This window comes from Benincasa hispida, chromosome 1 (genome assembly GCF_027475165.1).
Source record: "Benincasa hispida cultivar pf3 chromosome 1, pf3_genome.v1.1, whole genome shotgun sequence".
Lineage (NCBI taxonomy): Eukaryota > Viridiplantae > Streptophyta > Magnoliopsida > Cucurbitales > Cucurbitaceae > Benincasa > Benincasa hispida.
This window is the reverse complement of record NC_143478.1, coordinates 37700002-37724001: the sequence shown is the minus strand read 5'-3', so window position 1 is coordinate 37724001 and position 24000 is coordinate 37700002. Positions and strand designations below refer to the sequence as shown.

Genomic DNA, 24000 nt, shown 5'->3' with positions numbered 1-24000 from the left:
TTAGAGAAAAAAAATAGTATACAAGTTTTTAAATAGTTGATCTAAAAAAAAAAAAAAAAAACTAGTAAAAACCGTTCTTGTTTTTTATCAATCTCTTTCTCTTCCTTCTCACCATGACTGAAGAGGAACTTCCCATCAGAACAATTTTGTTAAGTTTTCTTATATTAGTAGTAATGGAGGTTTTTCTGCGATTCAAATCACAATGGTACGATTGTAAGGTAGAAATTCAAACCTCTGATCAGATTATTTTTTATTTACTTTAACCTCGGAGTTTTGTTTAGATGCAGATCAAGCTAATTTTCTTCAGCAAACTCATTTCAATTTTTCATTTTCTTAGACAAAAAAATTATTCTATAGGTACTGATCTCTAGTTTTTTTTTTTTTCCTTTGTTTATCAAAACATTAATTAATGTATAATGATCACAATTAGTTTTGTTTCATTTATATTATTAAGGCTTTAATTTCACCTTTTTTTAAAATTTATTTATGTACTAGGGCTTTTAGCCTTTGATCAAAAAATGATGTCAGAAGAGAGAAACAACACTGCTCTAGCTACCACGTTTAATTTATTCTTCTTCTTCTTCTTTAATTACAATTCAGCATCTTGATAATAGTGTTGATTTATGATGGTCATTGATTTTCATTCGTGATGGATAAATTAGAGCTTGTTTGGTAACAGTTCAATTGTTTTAGATTGTTTTTAGTTTCCAAAACGTTTTCTTGTTGCGAATTCTTATTATCATATTTAGTAACTAGTTTCTTGTTTTCGGGCGGTAGCATTTCATTGATGTTGTTTCTTTAAAAAAAAAAAAAAAAAAAAAAAAAAGGATGCTAGTACAAACCAATAAATGAATGACAAAAAAAGGTGAATGGTGAATTTTGATTAGTACTTTTGTGTATATGAGAACAATCTTGTAGCTTTTGGTTGGATGGGTCATTCTGCCACTCAAAGCAATGGAAGATCTTAGAGCAATGTTGTGTTGATAATTGATATAAGATCTAATGAGTTGTCTTACCATCATCTTTGAACAGAAAATCATTTCTGATATAACACGATGACAATAACTCTGAAATCTTGAATCCCATAGGGATGTTTAAAGTAAAAAGGGAAATTGACTAAACTGTTGTATCCATGATTAAGTTACAAAAGGGAAAGGAGATAGGAAATGAAAGCAATTGTTGAAAGATTCAAAAAATCGACCGTAACCTTAAGATGTGTAAATCAGAAACAAGAGCAACATCCACGCATTAGGATGGAAATTTAAGCTAAATTGTCGATACCTGATAATATCATGTGGAATGAGAAACTCGAACATGGCAAAAGCTTAGGATAAAGTCGAACCTTTCTTATAGTTGTTAAGCAAGAAATTTATTTTCTAAATCTGCAACAATCAAACTTATTGTGAAACATATGTAAGTGAATGAAGCAAACCTATTATGAAGGGATATGCAAGTGAATGGACTGTTATTAGGATGTTCAAGCTAAGCATTTTATGCATTAGGATTACCTATATTTCATGACTTAAAATCTTAATTGCGGGGGGGGGGACTTTTAAAATCTTAATTGCTAGAAGAAATAAAAAGATACCAATTACTATCCCAAATAAGCGTAAATCCACGTTGGAACCTTAAGGAAATTGCATTCTCTTGCTAAAAAAATACAACGTAAATTTATCTTCATGAGACAAGACGAGAGTCATCTGAGTTACAGTTTGAGATAAAGAAATAACAACACAAATGTAAATTGAGTTCTCAGATCAATTGAAAAGAAATAGAAAAGAAGATAACCAAGTTCTAAGCATTTACAGGAAGAAAATTTATAAGGAATGGCAGCCGCAGTTATGAAGCAGTCTCAACGGGTGTGTCAGAATGAGCTCCCCATTCAGTCCAAGATCCATCATAAACTGGAACATCATGTTTCCCAAGTCGATGGAGGCCCTAAACATAACAAAATTTCAAGTCAATTAAGCAATCAAATACCCAAACCTAATAATTCAAAGAAGCACGGATACAGATACGAGATATGAATATAACATAGTATGAACATAACGACATTATTTTTTTAAAAAAAAAAAAAATCTAAGATATGAATATGACAAGGAAACGTTTATCTAGATATATATTTTACAAAAATGAGTTTGATGTATTTCACTTTTGAAATTTATTATATCCTTTTAAGGCTATATTATTACGTGTTCAGTATGCTTTAACAAGTATTCAATGTGTCTAACAAAAAGTTGGACTCATATTGACTTTTATGACTAGTGTCAATTGTGCTTAACAAGTCTTCAATACGTGTCCAACAAGTGTCCGACACAAACATGTTAGACAACTTATAGTGTTCATGCTTCTTGGATCTAACATTAAGAATGTCTAATGTGAATGAGAGATATACCAATGCAAGAATGCAGGCAGTAACACCAGTGCCACAAGAAGTTACAATAGGACTTTCCAAAGAGATGCCTGCAAAAATTGATAGACTTTAGTATACCATCGTGTAGCTTTGGGACCCGAGACCCTTGAAGAATGGCGTTTTGTTCTTGGGTACGTGTGGAACAAGAGAGCAAAACGAAAAACAAACACCATTTTGGTGATTTGACTCATTTTTGTTAGGTAAGGAACTTACCTTCTTGTTCAAACCGTTTCTTGAGCTGATCTGCTGGTAAAAGTGACTGTGAACTATCCAGCATCTGCAAAATATCCATTTCATTTATCAATTGTTTTTGTGGCATTACATTTTATTTTTTCAAAACATCAACCATATTAAGTCATATAGATGTAGTTGCAAAAGGCTACATGAGAATAATGCTAAAATTATAAGTACAAGTTATAACAAATGAAATGAAGAGCTTATAAGAAAAACGATATATCCGTCTATTCTAATGCTCCCTATATACCCTAAAAAAACACTTCTATTTATTTCCAGCTAGATGCTTCACAGAATCACATTTTGACATTTTTTTTAAATGAAACAACCTTCGTTGAAAAAGAAATGAAAGAATACAAAGACATACAAAAAAAACAAGCCCACAAAAGAAGGGAGCTCCCTACAATAACGGATTCCATCTATGTGAAAAAACGTTTATAAAATAGTAACAAAAGTGTTCAAAATTGCAGCCCACAAAAAAAAAAAATGAAAGCAAACGAAGGATCAAATCTAACTAGGGCCCCTTACTACTCCCTCTAAGCACTTGACTATTCCACCCACTCCACAGCCCAATAAGATTGCACACAAACACTAGAAAGCTCATAAAAAGCAGCCATTCTCTTAAAAGGTGGATCGAGGAGATCATAGCACTAGGGAGAGATGGAATGCTACAAATAATACATAAAAGTGTTATCTATAATTATAAGATCTCAAAGAAACACAGAATTTAAACAGCCTAAATGATGGATAGTATGCCACACTTCAGCAAAATTGGAAATTTTAATGCGTACCACCAAATACGAACTCCAAAGAAAAAGGGTCGGTTCAATGTGAAATTTTTTTTAATCCTAAATATGAACCACAAAGATAAGGTACTAAATATTGATACAAACCTGGGCAAAAGGAATGCACTTGCTGCCAGGAACATGGCCACTTCTGATTCCTTTCCGAGGCTCTGGGACAGCCCCATCAAATCTGCAAGAAGGAAATGTAATTCAAGGATACAAAGGAAATCTTTCAAATTTCAACAGTGAAAAATTTATCACAGATTATTCAACCAAATACTTCCTCACTAAATTGAGGGAGGGAGGGAGAGAAAGGGACAGAGACAGATAAGGAAGTTGATAGATAGGATATGAAGAAGTCGGTATGATAAAGCTTGATTTCGAAAGCCTTAAAAAAAGTTAAAAGGAAATATTCATCAATAGAACAATCAATAAAATCTAGAATCTACCGTACCTGGCCTTTGATCGGGCATCTATGTGCTGGTGAGTTCTTCCTGTAACATTCTCTTGAACCTAGAACATGTCAGAGAGAAAAGGTTCATATCCAAAGTGCCTATAAAACACAATTTAATCTTTTGGACACGTCCACTCTACATTTAACTATTTGCATGCATAATAGAACTCAAAGATCCTTAGTTTTAAGCTGGAGGTCAAATGCTATGATAGTTCTTCCAAAAAAAATACTTGGGTGCATCATGGGCTGCACCCAGCTTTGTGTAGCTCATCTAGGTGCACAATCAGAAGTTGCCAAGCGACAATCTTTTCTTTTCTTTTCTTTTATAAAAGATACCTTTTATATATTTTTTTTTCCCCTTTGTGAAAGGGGGTGAGATTGGTGCAGCCCAAGCTACACCCAAGTATTATTCTTCTTCAAAATCTATCTTTTTCAGGGCCAAACATATACCAATAACCAACATTGTAATATGAACTGCCTTCGTCAGAAGAGAGTCTTAATTATATGCCCCCCATCACTCACCATGAATGACAAGTTAATACATTAACTCAAACTTCAACTATTAAAAATCCTTAAACATATCAGTAATAGCTACATAATTTTATAAAGCATTATATTATTCATATCCTATACAAACAGTTTTTTTTTTCCCTTTTCTTCTTCTGCTTTTTTTTTTTTTTTTTTTTGGGGGGGGCGATAGGAACCAAACTTTCATTCAGAAAAAAAAGGAAAGAAAACTCTAACAACAGCCTTGTTATAAGCACCCTAACCTTCTCAAGGTCCCAGACCAGATGTGGCTGAAACTTAGTCTGAAATGTAATTGGCCCAACCTGAAAAACCAAACCAACTACAGTGAAACCTATGCACAACAATATTGGAAGTGAAAAAAAGAAAAAAGGGAAAGAAAAAAAAAAGTCCCAAAAAAAATTGAAAACAAGAATAAAAGTTGTTCAATTTTAGTTGGAACACAACATGGGCTTTGGGTAAGGACCGAGTCATGTAAATCTATAAATTACGATTTCAGATTCCTCTACAGCTTCTGAATCCTATCAAATTATGCAAAGAAAATTAACAAATGAAGAAAATATACTTAAGGTAATGTTAAAAGAAGTAACTGGGAAAAAGAGTAATTGTTGTCATTGTAACATTTAAGTAACTTAGGAGATATAGTGTTTATACAGAGACAACAAATTACACAAACTATGATGGGACCAGACGCCTTCATACAAAATATAGGATAAAACACATGAAGTCATGAACTTACAACTTGCCCCTGATAAATTTTCTCTATTGCCTCACTTGCAGCCGTAGCTTTCAAAATAGCATCACCAGATGCACTGGATTCAACATCATATCCTAACGTACGCCATTTCGGCAATCCTCCATCTAGCACCCAAATTCTTTCATGCCCAAATACTCTGAACATCCTATATTCAATTACCAAAATTGATTTCTTCAATTCACGTACAACATCAAAAACATAAACTCTTCCAAGTTGATTGTTTATTTCTGTATCTCACCACCAGACACGAGCTGCACTGAAAAGTCCTTTTCCATCATAAACAACCACACCATCTTCGTTGCGAATGCCAAGGGCGGAGACAACAGCAGCAAAAGCTTCCTCTGACGGCAGCATATGTGGTAACTGGAGATTATTTCAAGTTTTTAGATTGGCAACTGAAATGAAGAAAATATATATAAATCTATTATAAAAACTATTAAAACAAATGAAGGCCAGATGTACTTTTCTTTTCTAATTCAATCACAAAATATAATGACGATATATTTAAGGGAAACAAAATGAAAAGAGATTGTTTCACCTTTGAATTTCGGTCAGATACTCCATCTATATCGAAGAAAAGAGCACCAGGGATGTGAGCAACCTATTAAAATTATAACCACACCAAGAACAGATACTTCACAACACAATATAAAATCCAGTTCACAACGCATCTATAAATTGACTACCTGGTATTCATGAATAGGATTCCTTTGTTCATCTGGCATGTACCATGATGCATCTAACACCTGAAAACAAGCAGTTTAAAAGGTAGAACAGTTACAGAAATACAAAACATAGAGCTACGAGACTGAGACTTACATGTCACAATTATTCTAGTCAAGATCAAGATATATTAATAAGAAATGAGCCAGAATATTCATATATGAATCTGCAGAAATCAACGACAAAGACATGGTCCCAAGGCAAAAGCAATACGTACTGCCTAGTTTCGGGCATAGTGAAACTTGTTCAAGATAAAACATCAACCACAATCAATTACTTGATGGAGATAAGCGAACTGACCAAATTAGGAATACTGCAAGTATTGGGGGACACAAGATATCAACACACCCCCACAGAGGAAAGAACTAGAAGCATGAATATTGTAGGTTTTAAGAGCATCTAAATAACCAAGAGGACCAAGCAATTATCAAGCGAGTTTATTCAATAAAGTGTTGCTTCTCTCTAAAAAAAAAAAATTATAAGAATAATTGAGGTGCACACAAGCTTGACCAAACAGTCATGAAGATTAAAGAAAATGGAGCATATATCCAAGATAACAAACTACAATGTCAATCATCAGTACTTTAAACACTCCATTTAAAGTACATGATAAATTATAGGTTAAAGTACCAGTTTGGTCCCAGAACTTCTTGTTCCATTTCATTTTAGTTCCTATATTTTTAATAAATCTTAAATGTAGTTCTATGATAATAATTTATATGCAAGAAAGGACACTATGCAAATATATTTTCACAATCTATGAAGCGTATACTATTACTAAATATTTCGGGGAAAAACCTGTAGGGACAAATCTTAAGATTTATTAAGTACCAGTCTAAAATTGATCAGGGATCCAAATGGATGGAAACATGAAGTACAGGGGCCAAAATGGTATTTAAACCTAAATTATACGAATCCAATATACAACAATAGATAACAAGAGACCAAAGTTTACAAGCCTAGAATGAATTAAATCAAACAAGGCACAAAACTACTTCATCGCAATTAGCATATTGAACAGCATTTGTTAAAACAACCACTGGAGTAAAAACTACAGTTGAATTGAAACCAACAAGAGGGGATACCTTCAAGTCAGGCTCTTTGAGATTAGAATGGAGCCAATCAGGGGAAACAACAGGGTCATCCGTGGATAAGGATTTTGATGAAAAATGAGCTCTAGCCCCTGCTACAGATGAAGCCATGAAAGAAGAAAATCGCCGAGTCCGATTATATACTACACGGGCTGAGTTAGCTTGAACGCGAAACAATTTCTTCTACAATACAGAAAAATCAAAACAGAGCAAATTCATAACCCTTTAACAGACCAAAAACCCAGATAGAAGATGAATTCAAAACAAACAAACGTTTCACTTACACTGAAGACGGAAGTAAGAATCTGAGTCTTGCCAGATGGAAATGATAGAGAATGAGCGAATCGATTAGCCAAAAGGGTTTTGCTCAAAAGGGTCGATGCCATCTACACGAAGAACATAGAAAAACTCGTAGCTTCGAGAAAATTGACCGATTTAAAGAGAAAAAAAAAAAAAAAAGAACGAGGGTTTTTGCTATTGAAGTGTGATATATGATTACAGATAAAGGAAGAAAAGAACAAACTAAACAACAATTTACCGGCAAAATGTTGAACCGAATATAGAGAATCCGAAGAGAGTGATGGGTCGAGGTTGAGAACTTGAGAGTAAAAATTAGCGGCAAACGAGAGAGACCCAGTAAGAATTTGTGAATTGTCCCTAAAAACGACGCTACAAGGTACAACAACCAGTATGAAGATGATAATTATGCTCCGTTCATCTTATTCTAATTTCATTTCAAATTATTTTTATTGTTAATTGTCTAAGATAGGATAAATTTGTAGTCCTACAAAATTACAAAATTTCTATAAATTAAAATTTTCAACTCTAATTTTGATGTAAAAGGTTAGAAAAGACTCTTGGACTTTGGCTACATTTGACATTGTTAACTGTATCAAAAATTCATTGAAAAAATCTTCTGTGTTTTTTACATTTAGTAAAATAAATTTAAATTAAATAGGTTAAAATCACTTTGAAAAATACATTAATTTCACGTTCACTTTAAAACCTATATCCTTCTAAATTAGATATAATTTTAAATTGATATTTAGTTTTAAATTTTATATTTTAAAAAGAATATTTATTTTATATATTTATCTATTTCTCACCTAATCAAAACTATTTTCTTTTTTTTTTCATGAGTTAAATGCACAACTTTTAAAAAAAGTATACCATATTCATTACTTAATATTTAGAATTTAATCTATAGAAAACAAAATTTAATCTAGACAAAATTTTGAGTTATGGAAAATAAGTCTATTCTAGTTATTATCTAAAATAAGTTGTTTTGTATTTATTTACCAAACGCTCTAACTTACTTTTTCAAGTTCAATATAAAATTAGAAATACTTTTTACCTTTTTTCACAGTTGATTTTTCTATAAAAAAAAACGCAATCGTCAACAATTAATTTTAATGTTACAGAAATCTCAAACAAAGCGTTAGGCCCATAGCAAAAGTTAAAAGGAGTGGGAAAATGTTGTCGCATATTGGAGAATTAAGTAATACCTAAAAGGTGTAAATACCAAGGCATGTTAAAGGTAACTCAAAAGTGTGGTGATGGTTGAAGTATAACCATTTTACCATGCATGTCATCCCCACACTTGAAATTGGACTCTGTGATTAATCTCGGGAAGAAACCGACACAATGATTGGCACCAAATTGAAGGGCTTATTCAATATAAAATTGAAAGTTGAAAACTAAATAGACACAAACTTTAGAGGAAAAAATAACAATAAGGTTGTCAAGTTATATCAATCTTTATTTTGGACTTTCAACTATCATTAGATTGCAACCCAACATTGGACAAATATTCCGATCTTAATTTTAAACTTGAAATTAAGATCGAAATAATTCAACTGTTTATACTATCAACCTCATGATCTCAGGTTTGATTCTCCTACTCCACACTTTAATTACAATACCTTTACATATATTCCGATCTTAATTTTAAACTTGAAAGAGTTGAAAATTTTATTATATGATTAGTTATTTTTTGAAATTTCGTTAAGAAAAAAAAAAGGTATCTTCATATATGTTTAATGATTTATAAAACATAGGTATGACATAAAACTTATGAGATTTTAATGAAGAACGACTTTGGAGCTAAATTTTGTGGGTTTTAACCAAGTTATTTAATGTCTAATTTGTGCATTAATTACATTTAAATTTGTGACTTAATATTATTAAAAGATTAATATTTGGGTTGCACTCCTTCGATAACAAACGGAGAAAATATATATATATATATAGTTTTAAAAAAAAGTTATCACAGACAATTTTTTATTAGATATTTATACCAACTGAATAAAGATTGGTGCAACTTGAGATTCACGCAATTATTTTTCTCATTGAAATGATCATTAATTTGTGCTAATTAAACTAAAATTCGTGCATAAAGAAAAAGTTAATCTTATTGGGATCAATACATTGTGAAGGTTCTTGCTTTTTTTTATTTTTTTAATATTTATCTAAGTTTAGCATTTGATGAAATAAGAGTAGAAATTATTTATTTATTTAATAAAACAAATCTATTAGATATATAAATCAAGGCCAGACTTTAGTTTAAAATGAATATAATTATGAAAAAAATATTTAGGCGTATCCCGAATAACATCTATTTTTGTGTATTCCACTAAATTATCCAATCTTAATTTGCGATGTGACAAATACACTTTACTTGAATGTATAGGGATGGTCCAATATGAAGTTTTCATTGATTTAACCTTGTGTAAATCAACCTTTAACCTAAAATATAATTCAAAGTTAAATCAAACAAATAATAAAATCAAAATAATATATTTATCCCCAAATTTGTTAAACCAATATCTTCTCACTACTATAAAGTATATTGCTTCATATTCTATTAACTTTCGTTCGAGTCCCAACCTTGAGATATCTTCTAGATTTTTTTAGTTCAACAATATACAAGATAGGAGATTTGAATTTCAACGCTTTCTTTATGCCAATTGAGTTATGTTCATGTTCGACAAAAAACCTTCCAAGTTAAAATACAACAAAATGATCATATTCATCTAAACCTTATTGACACTGGAGGTACATTATAAGGGAAAATCATCCAAGATCAACGGTGCAGATGACTATTCAAAATTCACCATATTTTCTTATCTTAGCATCTTTTAGAGCCCTGAATTTTGTATGTTTCAACCTCTCACATCATAAACATCAAGTTCTTGGAATCATCATGGCAAGTGAAACATGAAATCTTGCTAATATGCATCACATAAAGGCATTCAGTCAGTCAAGACAACGAAATTGGATTGGACAATAACATTCACCAACAAACCAAAAAGTGAAACTACTTTGCAAAAGAGTGATTAGTTTTTGTTAGAAACCAAGGGGCAAACAAAAAGAGTGACAAAGCTTCTAAATTTCTCATAAAATCTTCAAATCTTTCTCCTTGCTGCTTCAGTTCTTCCCTCCATTTTCTCCTTAGAGAGCTTTTCTTCCAAAACAATTTTCTCTTACAACTTTGATATAACTCAAAATAATGATTTCACCATTAGAGAGCTTTTCTTCCAAAACAACACTCCACCAGCCAAAGACTAACTACCTGCACATAAACTCTCTACATCGTTTTCCAATCGAATTGTCTATATCATAATCAAACACCCCACAATTCCCTTTATAACGACGTTGTTCGATCTCCTCGAGTAAGTGTATGAGAAGAAACAAGTATTTTTCTCCTGAAATATTCTCATAGCGAAATGAAACCAAGATATCAATAAGAAATTTTAAAGCACTGATTGATGGAGAGGAATAGTAGGCACAATGTTCATTCTCATTTCATTAACTTGATTAGGAAGGAACATTGAAATTCGTGAGACAGCTACAAAGAATTGAAAACTTGAAAGAACCAATTACATTCTAAAGCACTTTGGACTCATAAATAGCTACCTCTTCTTGATGGGTATAGGCGTATGGCCAAGAACCGATCACCACAGTGGTGCCATGCCACTGTTCTTCTCTCCTGCTTTTCAAGCTTTGGCTTTTGCCAGACACATCTATCCATTGGAACAATGAAAGAGAATAAAGAAAAAGAAAATTTATCCAAAATAAATGATTGTTTAAAGTGTAAATTATGAAAAATACCTCGGAACTTTGCCATTTATTTAAAATATAACCCCTATTCTTTTATAGGTTTCAATATTACCCTTGATTTTCCATAAACATTATAAAATTACTATTGGAGTAGAAATCCTTTAGAATTTTAGACAAAAATTAGGACCGGAAACAATGTGGCAATAATCTAAAACAAAATTTTGGATCATCACACCACTCTAGGTCATCACGACATTGTTCCAAGTCCTGAGTTTTTGCCAAAGTTCTATGAAAAATTCTACTCCAATGCTAGTTATTGAACGTATATGGAAGGTCAAGAGTAAAGAAAAAAAAAAAAAAGTATTCATGAAACAAAGGATTGCGGGGATATTCTTTTTTAGAATTTAGCCTTGTTTTTGAAATAGAAAACTGAAACGAAATTAGTATACAAGCACTTACTTTTCACAAAGCTAGAAGAAAAGAGAAAATAGGCTGATAGAGGAGGGGAGCCAGGAAGAACTTTTCAGTTTTAATATTTGAATCACTGTCCATCTGAATTCAGCTCAGGTATTTGAGAGAAATTGAGTTGGCCAAATTATATTAAATGTGGCCTGCAAAAACTATTTTTCTCAATCACCTATTACGGTCAGCTCTGAATCCAAGACCTGACCAAGAATCAATTTTCCATTTGCCTGTAATAAAAAATAAATGACACTTTACGTTCTAACTTAATACTAAAACGTCAGGTCTACATTAAAACAAGACATTGTAAAGAAATAGTCATGCTTTCAGATGCACCTCATGATGCAAGATGTGTACGTACAACAATCCTCAAACTAGTTTTCTTTCTTCCTATTTCATTCAAGATTATATTCTACCACCAAATGAAGATATTTCCATTTTTATATAGTAGATTAAAAAGGATACGTGGACATTAAGCTATTCAAGAATTTTAAGGTATCCTTTAATTTTTGAGTTTGGAGGATTCTAGTGTTCACCTGTATCTCCTTATATCGGTGGAGAAGTCAGAAATTGATCAGATTGTGAGTAACTTCACTACCAATAGTCAGAACAGGAACAATTGCCATTGGTGAAGTGATGAAACCGATATGGATCCCTCAAAACAATTTTTCGCCCGAGAATTCCACTTACAAACTTGAAGAAAGAATGGCAGTCACCACAAACACGCAGATTCTTGAAAATTCGAACAGTAGTATCTTCTGGAATGTTGATCAATCCAAAAGCAAGAGCAATTCTTTCACTATGGTTCCACATGTTATGCTCCTTCTGTTCTTCATCTGTATCCTGCAGTGAGTAGCTTGTATCAGGAACATAACCAGCTTCTCTAACCATTTTCATAAGTCCTAACAACTTGCCATTTATCTGTTCCACTTGTGGATGTGTTTGATCCCCCATTCCAAATATGCTGATATTGCCTTTCCATTTGACCCAGCTATGTGCAGGCTTCTTTTGAATTTTGTGTGCTCCCATCTGTCCCCGCACGTCTTCTACATCTTCCCATCTGCCAATGGTTGCAAAGACATTCGAGTAAAGAACATAAGCTGAATCATCAGATGGGTCCAACTCAAGAAGACGTTCTGCAGCCTTTCTTCCCAGGTCTAGATTACGATATATTCTACAAGATGCCAAAAGGCTCCGCCAAACAAGATCATTAGGTGGAATTGGCATATCTGTAATAAAAGCTTCAGCTTCTACAAGCCTTCCTGATCTTCCAAGAAGATCAATCATGCACACACAATGTTCTATTCCAGGTTGAATTCCATATTCAGAAGTCATTGAAGCATAATAAGCAAGACCCTCGTCGACTAAGCCCCCATGACTACATGCGGAAAGAAGACAAACAAATGACACATGATCAGGTTTTACACCCAGTTTTAGCATCTCATGAAAAGTTTCCTTAGCCTTATGAAAATTTCCATGTCTGGCAAAAATTGATATCATTGTATTCCACGATAATCTTGACCTATTGGTTGGTTGGGGAAGTATTTTTAAAGCATCATCCAGTTCCCCACATTTCCCATACATATCCATAGCAGCATTTATAACAAAATGATCCAATTCAAATCCTAGTTTAATTGCTGATCCATGAAGCTGTTGGCCTTCCTCCAACATAGCCAAGTCGGCAGCAACTGAAAGAGCCGTGGAGAAGTTGAACTGATCAAATTCAATTCCACCACTTCTCATCTTTAATACAAGTTTCAAAGCTTCTTCTCCAAAACCATAACGAGCATTTGCAGTAATTATGGCATTCCACACACTAGAAGCTTTAAACACCAAGTTATCAAAGATATAGCTACTAGAGTGAAGGTCACCACATTTTGCATACATAGTGATAAGGGAACTTTGCACATGCTGATCCAGATCAAATCCTGTCACAACTGTTTGTGCATGGATGGTCATCCCATATTTGATAAGATCCTCATGAGTCAAACAAGAACCAAGAATATTTACAATGGTAATATAGTCAATGCCACATGTCCCTCCTTCCCTCATCAATTTAAAAGCTGCTACTGCCTCATTCGGTTCTGCATTATCAGCAAAACCACCAATAAGCGCATTCCAGGTTACTTTGTCAAGCTTGGGCATCCTCTGGAATAATTTTTTTGCCTCAGCCATCTTATGACACTTTCCATAAAACGTAACTAATGTGTTTCCAATGATCAAATCATCATGCAGGCCCAGAATGACAACAAAAGCATGGAGAATTTTACCTTTGCCAAAGAATTCAGGATCTAAACAGGCAGCCAATGCACTGGTAAAAGTGACATAATTGATATCTTTTTTCATCCAAAGCATCTCAGCAAAAAAGTTTAAGGCACACAAGCGCCTTCCATCCTGAACATAGCATGCTAACATGGAATTCCATGAGATTAAATCCCTGTCTGGTATTCTTCTAAAGATCAATTCTGCATCTTCGGATCTCCCAGCATCAGAATACATATTTAAAAGAGTATTGCAAAGACAAACATTAGGTTCTAGTCCATATTTTACTACTAGACCGTGAACCCCTTTGCCCCACTTCAAATAATCTACAGAACCACAAATCGATAACAGAATAGAAAGTGTTGTGTAATTTATCTCTTCATGGACTAAGCGCATCCAGTGAAAATACCTAAATGATTCTTCATGTAGTGCATTTTGTGCATTGGCAGAGATGATGGAATTCCATGAGATTGTGTCTCTTTCATTCATCTCACTGAAAATGCTGAAAGCCTCATCAATATCACCACAACCACCAAACATGGATATGAGAGAGTTAGCTGCAGAAATTTTAGTCAATAATCCAAACTTTAAAACATGTGCAAGAAGTTGATGACCCAACAATATATCCACAAGAAACCCACAAGAACTAATTACTAAAGCTATATTGTTTTCATTGCAACATATTCCTTCATGCCTCATGCGTTTATAAGTATTTATCACTTCCTCCTTACTTCCGTTATCTGAATATGAAACCATCAAAGAAGTCCAAGAGACCACATTCCTATCAGGCATCTCATTGAACATCTTTTGAGCATTAGAGACAATCCCGTAGCTACCATAAAAGTGCACAAAAGAAGTACCTACAAACACATCATATATCAAACCACATTTAATTGCAAAACCATGAAGTTGGAAACCTTCCTTGGCCATAATAGAGGACTTATTACAAGCAGTGACTAAACTCGCGATCACAAATCCACTTGGTTTAATCCCTATCCCACAGATATCTCGAAAGAAAAATACTGCTTCCAAGTATGAACCCACTTGGACATAACCTGACATCATATTGTTCCAAGAAGCTTCATTTCTTTTGGGCATTCCGTCAAATACTAACCGAGCATAGTTTATACGGCCAAACTTCGAATACATATTGATCAATGTATTGGTTTGGAACACACTCAACCTCAGCAAACTCTTTAGGCAAATGGCATGAATTGTTCTGCCAACAATTTCTTCTGTGATCAGAGAGTAACCCTTTTGAGAGAAGCATGAGACTTCAGGATTTGAGTGGTTAGAAAGTGATACATACAGGTCGCTAGCTTGCTCTCCCACTTCTGTATTCCAAGCGATTGAAGTAGGAAAATTATGGGCAGGCTGCCATTAAGGTTCAACAAAATGTAAGGAATTAAGTTCCTAAACTAATCAAACCAATTGAAACGACAAATTAAAAATTGCAATTTACAGGAAAGTCAGATTTAGATATTTAACTTCAAAGAGTTCAACTAAATTTATATAAGTTGTTGCACCTGGGGCAACTGACTAAACTTGCTACCATGTACATGACCAATTCTTCCATTTTGAGGCTCTGATAGAGCTCCGTGAAATCTGCATAAAAATGAACCTCAATCAAATCCAAGGAATCAGAGAAAATTTCCCAGATCAATTCTGTGTCTTGTAAAATATATTTCTCTCTCTCTATATATATATACAATCTTAGTTGACTGGTCAAGTAAATTTGAAATTTAATCTTTATCTTTAGATTTCATATATCCTTCTTAAGTTTTGATTGACCTCTGACTGTATTTTGTACTTTTGATCCTATATATGCTATAAAGACTGGTTATTTGATCAATCACTGAAAACAAACTTAAATGTTCGCAAACTATTGGCACTCACTCACAACCTAGTTAAAAACCAGCCTTTTTCGCCCGTTTGCTCTCACTAACCTTCTTGCTAAGTTGACCTCAAAATCAGTAATAAAATGCAACAACCAAAAAGTCTTCCTTTATTGCTATACTTCAAGATACCTAAGATTGAAGAAGAGAATTTAATCAGTCTTGAAACCAAATAAAAAAACCAATGACCCCTGGTTTCAGAACAAGGCTAAAATACTGAAACAAAAAGTGTTGGCTGATGAATAAATAACTGAAAACTCAAGTTTTACCTAAGGTTGAAAATATCCGTTGACATGTTGATATACCCATAAAAGGACTCAGTATGGATATTAAATATACACTGATATCTTCAATATCTTTTATAAATGCTCGTAGAACATTAAAAAATGTCATCTATTTAGTCCAATATGAATAAAAATACTATTAAAAATATTCATAACTTAGTTTGGGAGTAAAAACAAATTAAATATTAACATAAATAAAGTTTATAAAATTTTTAACTTACAGAAATATCCGTCAATATCGATATTTTATCAATATATCCATCGATATTTCCGTAAAATTGAAATCTCAATATCTACATCAATCTTAGGAACCAAGGTAGTATGGGATGCCTTTGTCCCACCTTGGTTAGAATGGGATGACCAATGTGGTACTTAAGTTGCTTGGCTCTCACACCCCAATAGCTAGCTTTTGGGATGTGGTTCTCCAACGTGCTTAAGTACCTAACAATAGTATTAGAGCCGGTTCTTGACATTCCGAAGTGGAACCAGCGGAGGATTCTAAATGGGTGTAGCCGAGTGAAGTACCGTCGGAGTAGCCATCGGGACGTTGGCTTTCTGGGGGTAGGGTACTGTTAGGAACCAAGGTAGTATGGGATGTTTTTATCCCACATTAGTTAGAATAGATGACCAATGTGGTACTTAACTGGCTTGGCTCTCCCACACCAATAGCTAGCTTTTGGGGTGTGATTCTCCAAGGTACCTAAGTACCTAACAACCACATTGATATTTTAATCCTTACTTCACTATGCTTTCTTATACTAGGGAAAAATTCAATTTTCCGATGGAACCCAAATATCTTGAGATATAAACAATAACCAAACTTGCAAGATAACCAAGTTCGAGATTTTTGACCCTCCTCTCTTGAGTTTTCTTTCAAGCCCTAATTCACTCGCCACAATATAGCCTACCTTTAATCCTTATTTATAACCAAATTCCATAACAAAACTTCCCTAATACCAATTGATTGGTAGGGTACCAAAACAATACTACAACATATTGAAATATGAAAGGTAAAGAACTTACCAGATAAACCAAGTAATTTGAGGAACTTGGACCCTCTCTTTCTTAAGATCACTCACGCCTTAAACCAACTGAATCAATGCCTATTTACTCCCCTCCTCTCCCACTCAATTTATAACCAGAGTATCCAAACTACTACTCTAACTATTTACTAACATACCCATCATTTCCTCATAACACCCTAATATCATTCCTAACATTTTCACCCTTAAACTTGGAAGTGTGTCAATTCTTACACTCAGCTTTCTATTTCATCAAATGGGTATTTTGGCTTCAACCCATGATGACCCTGGAGAACAACTCCAGGCACCTAAGTCTTTTACCACCAAGGCATCCCTTGGGTTGAGAGTGAACAATTGAACATAAACAGAATAATCTTCATCCACATTTTAGGATCTTTTAAGGTCTTGTAATTTTAAAATAAAGAAGACTTAAGGATCACCCCTACCCCTATCCTCCAAGGGTAAGTAACGGATATAAAGAAACCCCAATCAACCAAAAAATAGATAGGAACATAGTTTGTTGGGGGACAACCAACAAGAAATAATTTTGCTCAACTTATAAAAAATAACCTTGAATTTTGCCATTCCCTTAACCTTTCATAAATCTTTCAAATCTAACCTTACCATAGAAATCCTCTAGAATTTCGAGCAGGACCTAAGCCAGTATGGTGGTGACTTACAACAATGTGGCAATCCAATTTTTCATTTAAAGTCACTACCACACCATTAGGTCTTAATTTTCGTCCAAAATTCTAAAAGATTTTACTGAAAGGGCCGTTTTAAAGCATTAGTAAAAGGTCAACTTTTGAAAAAATAGGGTACTTTTAAAACAAAGGCCAAAGTTCAGGGTCTTTTTTTTTTTTCCCAAAAACGATTCAGCATACAAGAAAATAGCATTTGTTGGTGAAACTCTTTTGGAATGGCAATCCTATACCCACTACCAAATTGGAACAGCTAAAACATTTACAGTATGGATAGGACCCATTGCCCCTGTTCAGAGGCATCAGAATCCTTTGAAGATTGGTGGATGTCTTACTTCTCCTACCTTAGCTATTCCTCAAAAAATGGATAAAATTAAAGGCCACTATGCAGAAGAAGTCAACTTCCTCCTCTTTCTTCTTCCAGTTAAAGAACACACAGATTTTTGTAGTTCCCCACTAATCCTTGATAGAAATAACCCTTACAAAAAGAATATAATTAAATTTCTAGAAACCCAATTGAAGTATCAATACAGAAATTGAAAAGAAAACTTAGAATCGCCCAACAATAAACAAACTGATACTATGTCCAAATGGTCCAGAAGTTATTGAAAATGGAGAAAATGAGCAACTTTTGGACGGAGGCTGGATGCAGTCTGATTGAAGGGAAGCATCAGCAAGAAGAAAAAGGATGAACAAGGATTTTTTCCATTTTTTGCGGGGGTGCCCAGGGGCGGGAATTGGGTTGTAGAAGGTGACTGAACCAAGTACAAATGGTAAAAGCAACACATTTCATTACATTGGGAAAATTTCATAGAAAAACCCAAAAATCAAAAACTTTTCTATGGATGTTTCTAAAAACTTTTCTATAACTAACCTTTTTACAATGTGAAATATCAGTTATAACTAGGGTTGGCAACTGGGGAGGGCGGGGCCGGGGATGTACTCCCCGTCTAAGAAGCACGAACACCGACACGTGACACGGCGACAAGCCGATTTTCAAAAAAGTAGGACATGACACGTCGGGGACATATTTTTTTTATTAAAAAAATTAAATATATGTCGTGCATTAAACACATTGTGTAATATTCCATTTAAAGACATCATTAACAACCATACAATTCATTAAATGATGATAATAGATAAGATGACTAACGGTCCAATGTCATAAGTCATAAGATGACTAACGGTCCAATAACCAATGAAGGTTTGGCCGTGGAGGTGTGGCCGACTGTCGTGGAGTGCTTTGGGCGTGGAAGGTCGAAGGAATGAAGGTTTTGGGTGTGGAGTGCTTTTGGGCCTGGAGGTGTGGAGATTGTTGGCTGGAAGGTCGAAGGAATGGAATGAAGGCTAGGTAGAAGTGGAATCTAATTTGAGATTTTGAGAAATTAAAACAAAAAACACAATAACCCTAAAAGCTAATTTTTGGGTGGGCTGATATTATATGGTTTTGGGATGGACTTTTGGGCTTAAAAATAGCAGTTTCCTTGTTTTTTCATTCTAATTTTGCAGGTGTCGTGTCCTGAACATGTCGCGGCCATGTCCAGCCGTGTCGGGGCGTGTTGAAAATTAAAAAATAATAATAAAATACTTGAGTGTCGGTGTTTGACACCGACACTTCGCCATCTTAGGAGTGTCAATGCTTTATAGCTCCCCATCCCCGTCCCCGCCCCATTCCCCATTTTAAGGAGTCGGGTCAGGGTCGGGGAATCCCCGTTCGGGGATCGGGTCCCCAGGGGGAAAAATTCCCCACCATTAGTTTTTCTTTTTAATTTTCTTTTATTTAGAATAACTATTTTTTTATATTTCTATTGAAATGATACACCTTTTAGGTATAAAGGCTAGTGGCACAGTTAGCTCAAACCCCGTGGGGAAGCAAGTTTCCATACAGAGAAACAGAAGAAGAGCTATGTAATAGAGAATTGTTGCCAAAAACTCAGGAAGGAGCAAGTTTCGAACCCATAAGGGATAGGTACTCATAAAGGGAAACAAAATCTGCTTTCTCTATTGACATATAAGAGTCTCGACTTGAGCGTGACGCCTGCTCTAAGTCCTGTATTCTCCAACTAAATAAAATAACTGCTAGCTTTAACAATATTTCAAGACAAGCACTAAGCTAAAGCAAGAGATGCCACAAGAGAATGGAATAAGTAGGAGAATTGTAGCCGACCTCTTAAGTAACATAGCGCAACTCAACGAAAGGACATGATAATGTTTCCGTATTCAGATGTGAAATGAACGAAATGATCAGTGAGTTGGAGATTTTTTTAGATTGTTAGATCAAAACTACAAACTGAATCAAAATGAGTACTCATTGCTTTCAACTTAATAATAAAAAAATATTTTAACAGTTCTTTATTTTAAATTTAACTTAATAATGATCAGTGAGTAGGAGATTTTTAGATTGTTAGCGCAATTCTACAAACTGATCAGTTAGTATTATTATTGTTTTATTTATTTAACTTAATAATAAAAAATATTTTAACATTTCTTTATTTTAAAATTTAATAAAAAGTTAAAGTTAATTATATTAAGAAATAAAATTTAAAATAAATAAATAAATAAATAAAAACAAATGAAGAAAATATATATAAATATATTATAAAAACTATTAAAACAAATGAAGGCCAGATGTACGTTCCTTTTCTAATTCAATCACAAAATATAATGATGATATATTTAAGGGAAACAAAATGGAAAGAGATTGTTTCACCTTTGAATTTCGGTCAGATACTCCATCTATATCGAAGAAAAGGGCACTAGGGATGTGAGCAACCTATTAAAATTATAACCACACCAAGAACAGATACTTCACCACACAATATAAAATCTAGTTCACAACACATCTATAAATTGACTACCTGGTATTCATGAATAGGATTCCTCTGTTCATCTGGCATGTACCATGATGCATCTAACACCTGAAAACAAGCAGTTTAAAAGGTAGAACAGTTATAGAAATACAAAACATAGAGCTACGAGACTTACATGTCACAATTATTCTAGTCAAGATCAAGATATATTAATAAGAAATGAGCCAGAATATTCTTATATGAATCTGCAGAAATTAACGTCAAAGACATGGTCCCAAGGCAAAAGCAATATGTACTGCCTAGGTTCGGGCATAGTGAAAACTTGTTCAAGATAAAACATCAACCACAATCAATTACTTGATGGAGATAAGCGTACTGACTGAATTATGAATACTGCAAGTATTGGGGGACACAAGATATCGACACACCCTCACAGAGAAAAGAACTGGACGTATGAATATTGTAGGTTTTAAGAGCATCTAAATAACCAAGAGGACCAAGCAATTATCAAGCAAGTTTATTCAATGAAGTGTTGCTTCTCTCTAAGAAAAATAATTATAAGAATAGTTGAGGTGCACACAAGCTAGACCAAACAGTCATGGATTTTTATTTAAAAAAAAAAAAAAAGAAGAAGAAGAAGAAGAAAAAGAAAGGAATATATATCCAAGATAACAAACTACAATGTCAATCAAGAGTACTTTAAACACTCAATTTAAAGTACACGATAAATTATAGGTTAAAGTACCAATTTGGTCCCAGATCTTCTTGTTCCATTTCATTTTAGTTCATATATTTTTAATAAATCTTAAATTTAGTCCTTCAAAGTTAATTTTTATTGAAGTAGATTAAATAATGATAATAATTTATATGGAAGAAAAGACACTATGCAAATATATTTTCACAATCTATGAAGGGTATACTATTAGAGACTAAATATTTTGGGGAAAATCTTATAGGGACAAATCTTAAGATTTATTAAGTACTGGGTCTAAAATTGATCAGGGATCCAAATGGATGGAAACATGAAGTACAGGGGCCAAAATGGTACTTAAACCTAAATTATACGAATCCAATATACAACAATAGATAACAAGAAACCAAAGTTTACAAGCCTAGAATGAATTAAATCAAACAAGGCACAAAACTACTTCATCGCAATTAGCATATTGAACAGCATTTGTTAAAACAACCACTGGAGTAAAAACTACAGTTGAATTGAAACCAACAAGAGGGGATACCTTCAAGTCAGGCTCTTTGAGATTAGAATGGAGCCAATCAGGGGAAACAACAGGGTCATGCGTGGATAAGGATTTTGATGAAAAATGAGCTCTAGCCCCTGCTACAGATGAAGCCATGAAAGAAGAAAATCGCCGAGTCCGATTATATACTACACGAGCTGAGTTAGCTTGAACGCGAAACAATTTCTTCTACAATACAGAAAAATCAAAACAGAGCAAATTCATAACCCTTTAACAGACCAAAAACCCAGATAGAAGATGAATTCAAAACAAACAAACGTTTCACTTACACTGAAGACGGAAGTAAGAATCTGGGTCTTGCCAGATGGAAATGATAGAGAATGAGCGAATCGATTAACCAAAAGGGTCGATGCCATCTACACGAAGAACATAGAAAAACTCGTAGCTTCGAGAAAATTGACCGATTTAAAGAGAAAAAAAGAACGAGTGTTTTTGCTATTGAAGTGCGATATATGATTACAGATAAAGGAAGAAAAGAACAAACTAAACAACAATTTACCGGCAAAATGTTGAACCGAATATAGAGAATCCGAAGAGAGTGATGGGCCGAGGTTGAGAACTTGAGAGTGAAAAATAGCGGCAAACGAGAGAGACCGAGTAAGAATTTGTGAATTGTCCCTAAAAACTATGCTCCAAGCGGAAATTTGTACATGTACTGATGATTTGACAATTTTCATGATTAAAGCCTCAAATCTATAATTCTTAAATACAATAAAATGTTGATTTTTTAAACTCTAAACTCCATTTCAACTATGATTACTTCTCTAGTTTTTCGACAGGATTTTGTTGAACGAAGTTTTTTCGAACGGGGATTCCAAGACAAGGCTTTTTCAAAATGTAATAGATTTTTCAAAACAGTGTTTCATTATTTTGAGTTTGTTTCATTATTTGTGCTGTGTTATTTCTGAAAAGGTAGGAATTGAACATTACGAAATTTTGTATTGGGAGAGAGAGCGAAAGATAGAATGAGAGTGAGAAAGAGCAAGAGTAAGAGAGAGAGCAAAATTAAAAGAGAGTGAGAGTACACTTCAATTGTTTGTATAACTTAATGATAAATGTTCTCTTGCTTTATAGAATGACAGAAAAGTGTCTTCTTATTTGATAGGGAGGTGATTGGGATGAGAATGAAAATTCGTATATTGGGGGGAGTTGACGGGAATCATTGTGCCTGTTACACTGAAGTATGAAGAACTTAAATCTCACATTTACAGGGTTACAAATGTCAGTTCTTCAAAGTTTGATCTTATAATGAGAGTTAAATATAAGCTTGAATATGAAGCCCCTCCACGATACATAAGGAAAGATGATGATGTTTTCTTCCTTCTTTTCCGAGAAGAGCTTAGTAGACTTCAGTTATCTGTAACGCTAAAATCGAATCAGGACGAAAATATTAGAATGGGGTTTGGAAATATGAGTTATGATGATACGACTGTGGACAGATAATACGAGGAATCATATTAATTTCATCGAGAAGATGATGATATTCCATTTATCTACTAGTACATTATCACTAGAAAAATTGAGTGGGAGATTATTGGTGATTTTATGGTAACCGTGAGATAAAAGGAAAAATGTTTTCCTAAATTTAGAAGATTTTGAAGAGAATTGTTATTCTCAGAAGTACTCACGGATTGTTGTCAAGTGAGAATGGTTTTACACGATAGTTCACTCAACTGATCGTAGCTAAACGATCGCGGATCCTTTGCTAATGATCTCGGAGCATTTGTTGTACGATTGAGCATTCGTCTACATGATAGATTTTTGTCATCTCCCACTTGCTCAATCGTTTACACAATTGTTATTCCTCCGGTCTCTTCTTCTAACCAAGTCCAAACAGAGCTCACACTTCTGCATTCTCACACAGAGAATACCAAGGTAGCCATTGTGGTGGTGTCTTACTCAACTTGACTAAGGTCGAGGTTTTTAGAGGTCGTTCATTGAGTTCGTGTTCGCTATGATCATGCTGTATTACGGTCGTTGTGTTCAAGCGTTCATGTATTGCTGTCTTGAAGACTGAATGAGCGTTCGTGATCGATGGAGTTTAAAGATGAGTCTTTAAAGGTATGTATAATCTTTCCCTTTATCTCATTGTTAAGCATGCTGTAATTTCGTATTGTGCATGGCTTGTAAGTTTTCGTCATTTGACTATAATTGTTATTATTCAATTTCGAATGGGATTTGGAATGATCATTCTGGTGCTCATGGAAATACTCATGTCTGATTTTCTTCAATAAACTGTAACCAAACTTACAAGATAACCAAGT

The 24000-nt window shown here is 33.9% G+C and overlaps 2 protein-coding genes across 13 annotated transcripts; both read right to left on the bottom strand.

Moving 5' to 3' along the window:
• Positions 1 to 1620: 1620 nt before the first annotated feature.
• On the bottom strand, positions 1621 to 7867 carry LOC120070161 (thiosulfate/3-mercaptopyruvate sulfurtransferase 1, mitochondrial-like). Its single transcript, XM_039022014.2, has 13 exons — positions 7521 to 7867; positions 7267 to 7368; positions 6977 to 7165; positions 5855 to 5914; positions 5707 to 5769; positions 5407 to 5531; positions 5151 to 5313; positions 4657 to 4716; positions 3887 to 3945; positions 3541 to 3622; positions 2627 to 2690; positions 2396 to 2463; positions 1621 to 1938 (listed from the first exon to the last, which is right to left on the bottom strand). The coding sequence occupies exons 2-13, from the start codon at positions 7366 to 7368 to the stop codon at positions 1840 to 1842; spliced, it is 1134 nt and encodes a 377-aa protein (XP_038877942.1). The 5' UTR covers positions 7521 to 7867; the 3' UTR covers positions 1621 to 1839.
• Positions 7868 to 10273: 2406 nt separating this feature from the next.
• On the bottom strand, positions 10274 to 22351 carry LOC120073949 (Tetratricopeptide repeat (TPR)-like superfamily protein). Of its 12 annotated transcripts, none has more exons than XM_090312347.1 (9): positions 22236 to 22333; positions 22006 to 22092; positions 21716 to 21904; positions 20526 to 20585; positions 15292 to 15370; positions 12040 to 15139; positions 11501 to 11733; positions 10898 to 11004; positions 10274 to 10686 (listed from the first exon to the last, which is right to left on the bottom strand). In XM_090312347.1, exons 4-6 carry the CDS (start codon positions 20576 to 20578, stop codon positions 12098 to 12100), a joined length of 3174 nt encoding a protein of 1057 aa, XP_090168473.1. In that variant the 5' UTR covers positions 20579 to 20585; positions 21716 to 21904; positions 22006 to 22092; positions 22236 to 22333; the 3' UTR covers positions 10274 to 10686; positions 10898 to 11004; positions 11501 to 11733; positions 12040 to 12097. The 12 variants fall into 12 exon arrangements, with proteins under 12 accessions (XP_090168473.1, XP_090168478.1, XP_090168485.1 ...); XM_090312352.1 differs by lacking the exon at positions 10274 to 10686 and adding an exon at positions 20378 to 20440 and having other exon boundaries at positions 10764 to 11004; positions 22236 to 22351; XM_090312359.1 differs by lacking the exon at positions 10274 to 10686 and having other exon boundaries at positions 10764 to 11004; positions 12040 to 14984; positions 15075 to 15139; positions 22236 to 22351.
• Between the last annotated feature and the right edge of the window lie 1649 nt (positions 22352 to 24000).

Coding starts and splice junctions, on each gene's coding strand:
- LOC120070161 (XM_039022014.2), bottom strand. CDS start 7,368: ATGGCATCGACCCTTTTGAGCAAAACCCTTTTGGCTAATCGATTCGCT. Junction 5,770..5,854: donor ATCCTATTCATGAATACCAG/GTAGTCAATTTA, acceptor TAATTTTAATAG/GTTGCTCACATCCCTGGTGC. Junction 3,946..4,656: donor TGGTCTGGGACCTTGAGAAG/GTTAGGGTGCTT, acceptor GACATGTTCTAG/GTTCAAGAGAATGTTACAGG.
- LOC120073949 (XM_090312349.1), bottom strand. CDS start 20,578: ATGCATCATGGTACATGCCAGATGAACAGAGGAATCCTATTCATGAAT. Junction 15,371..20,525: donor ATCCTATTCATGAATACCAG/GTAGTCAATTTA, acceptor ATTTTTATGCAG/ATTTCACGGAGCTCTATCAG. Junction 15,140..15,291: donor AGTTTAGTCAGTTGCCCCAG/GTGCAACAACTT, acceptor CCTTAATGGCAG/CCTGCCCATAATTTTCCTAC.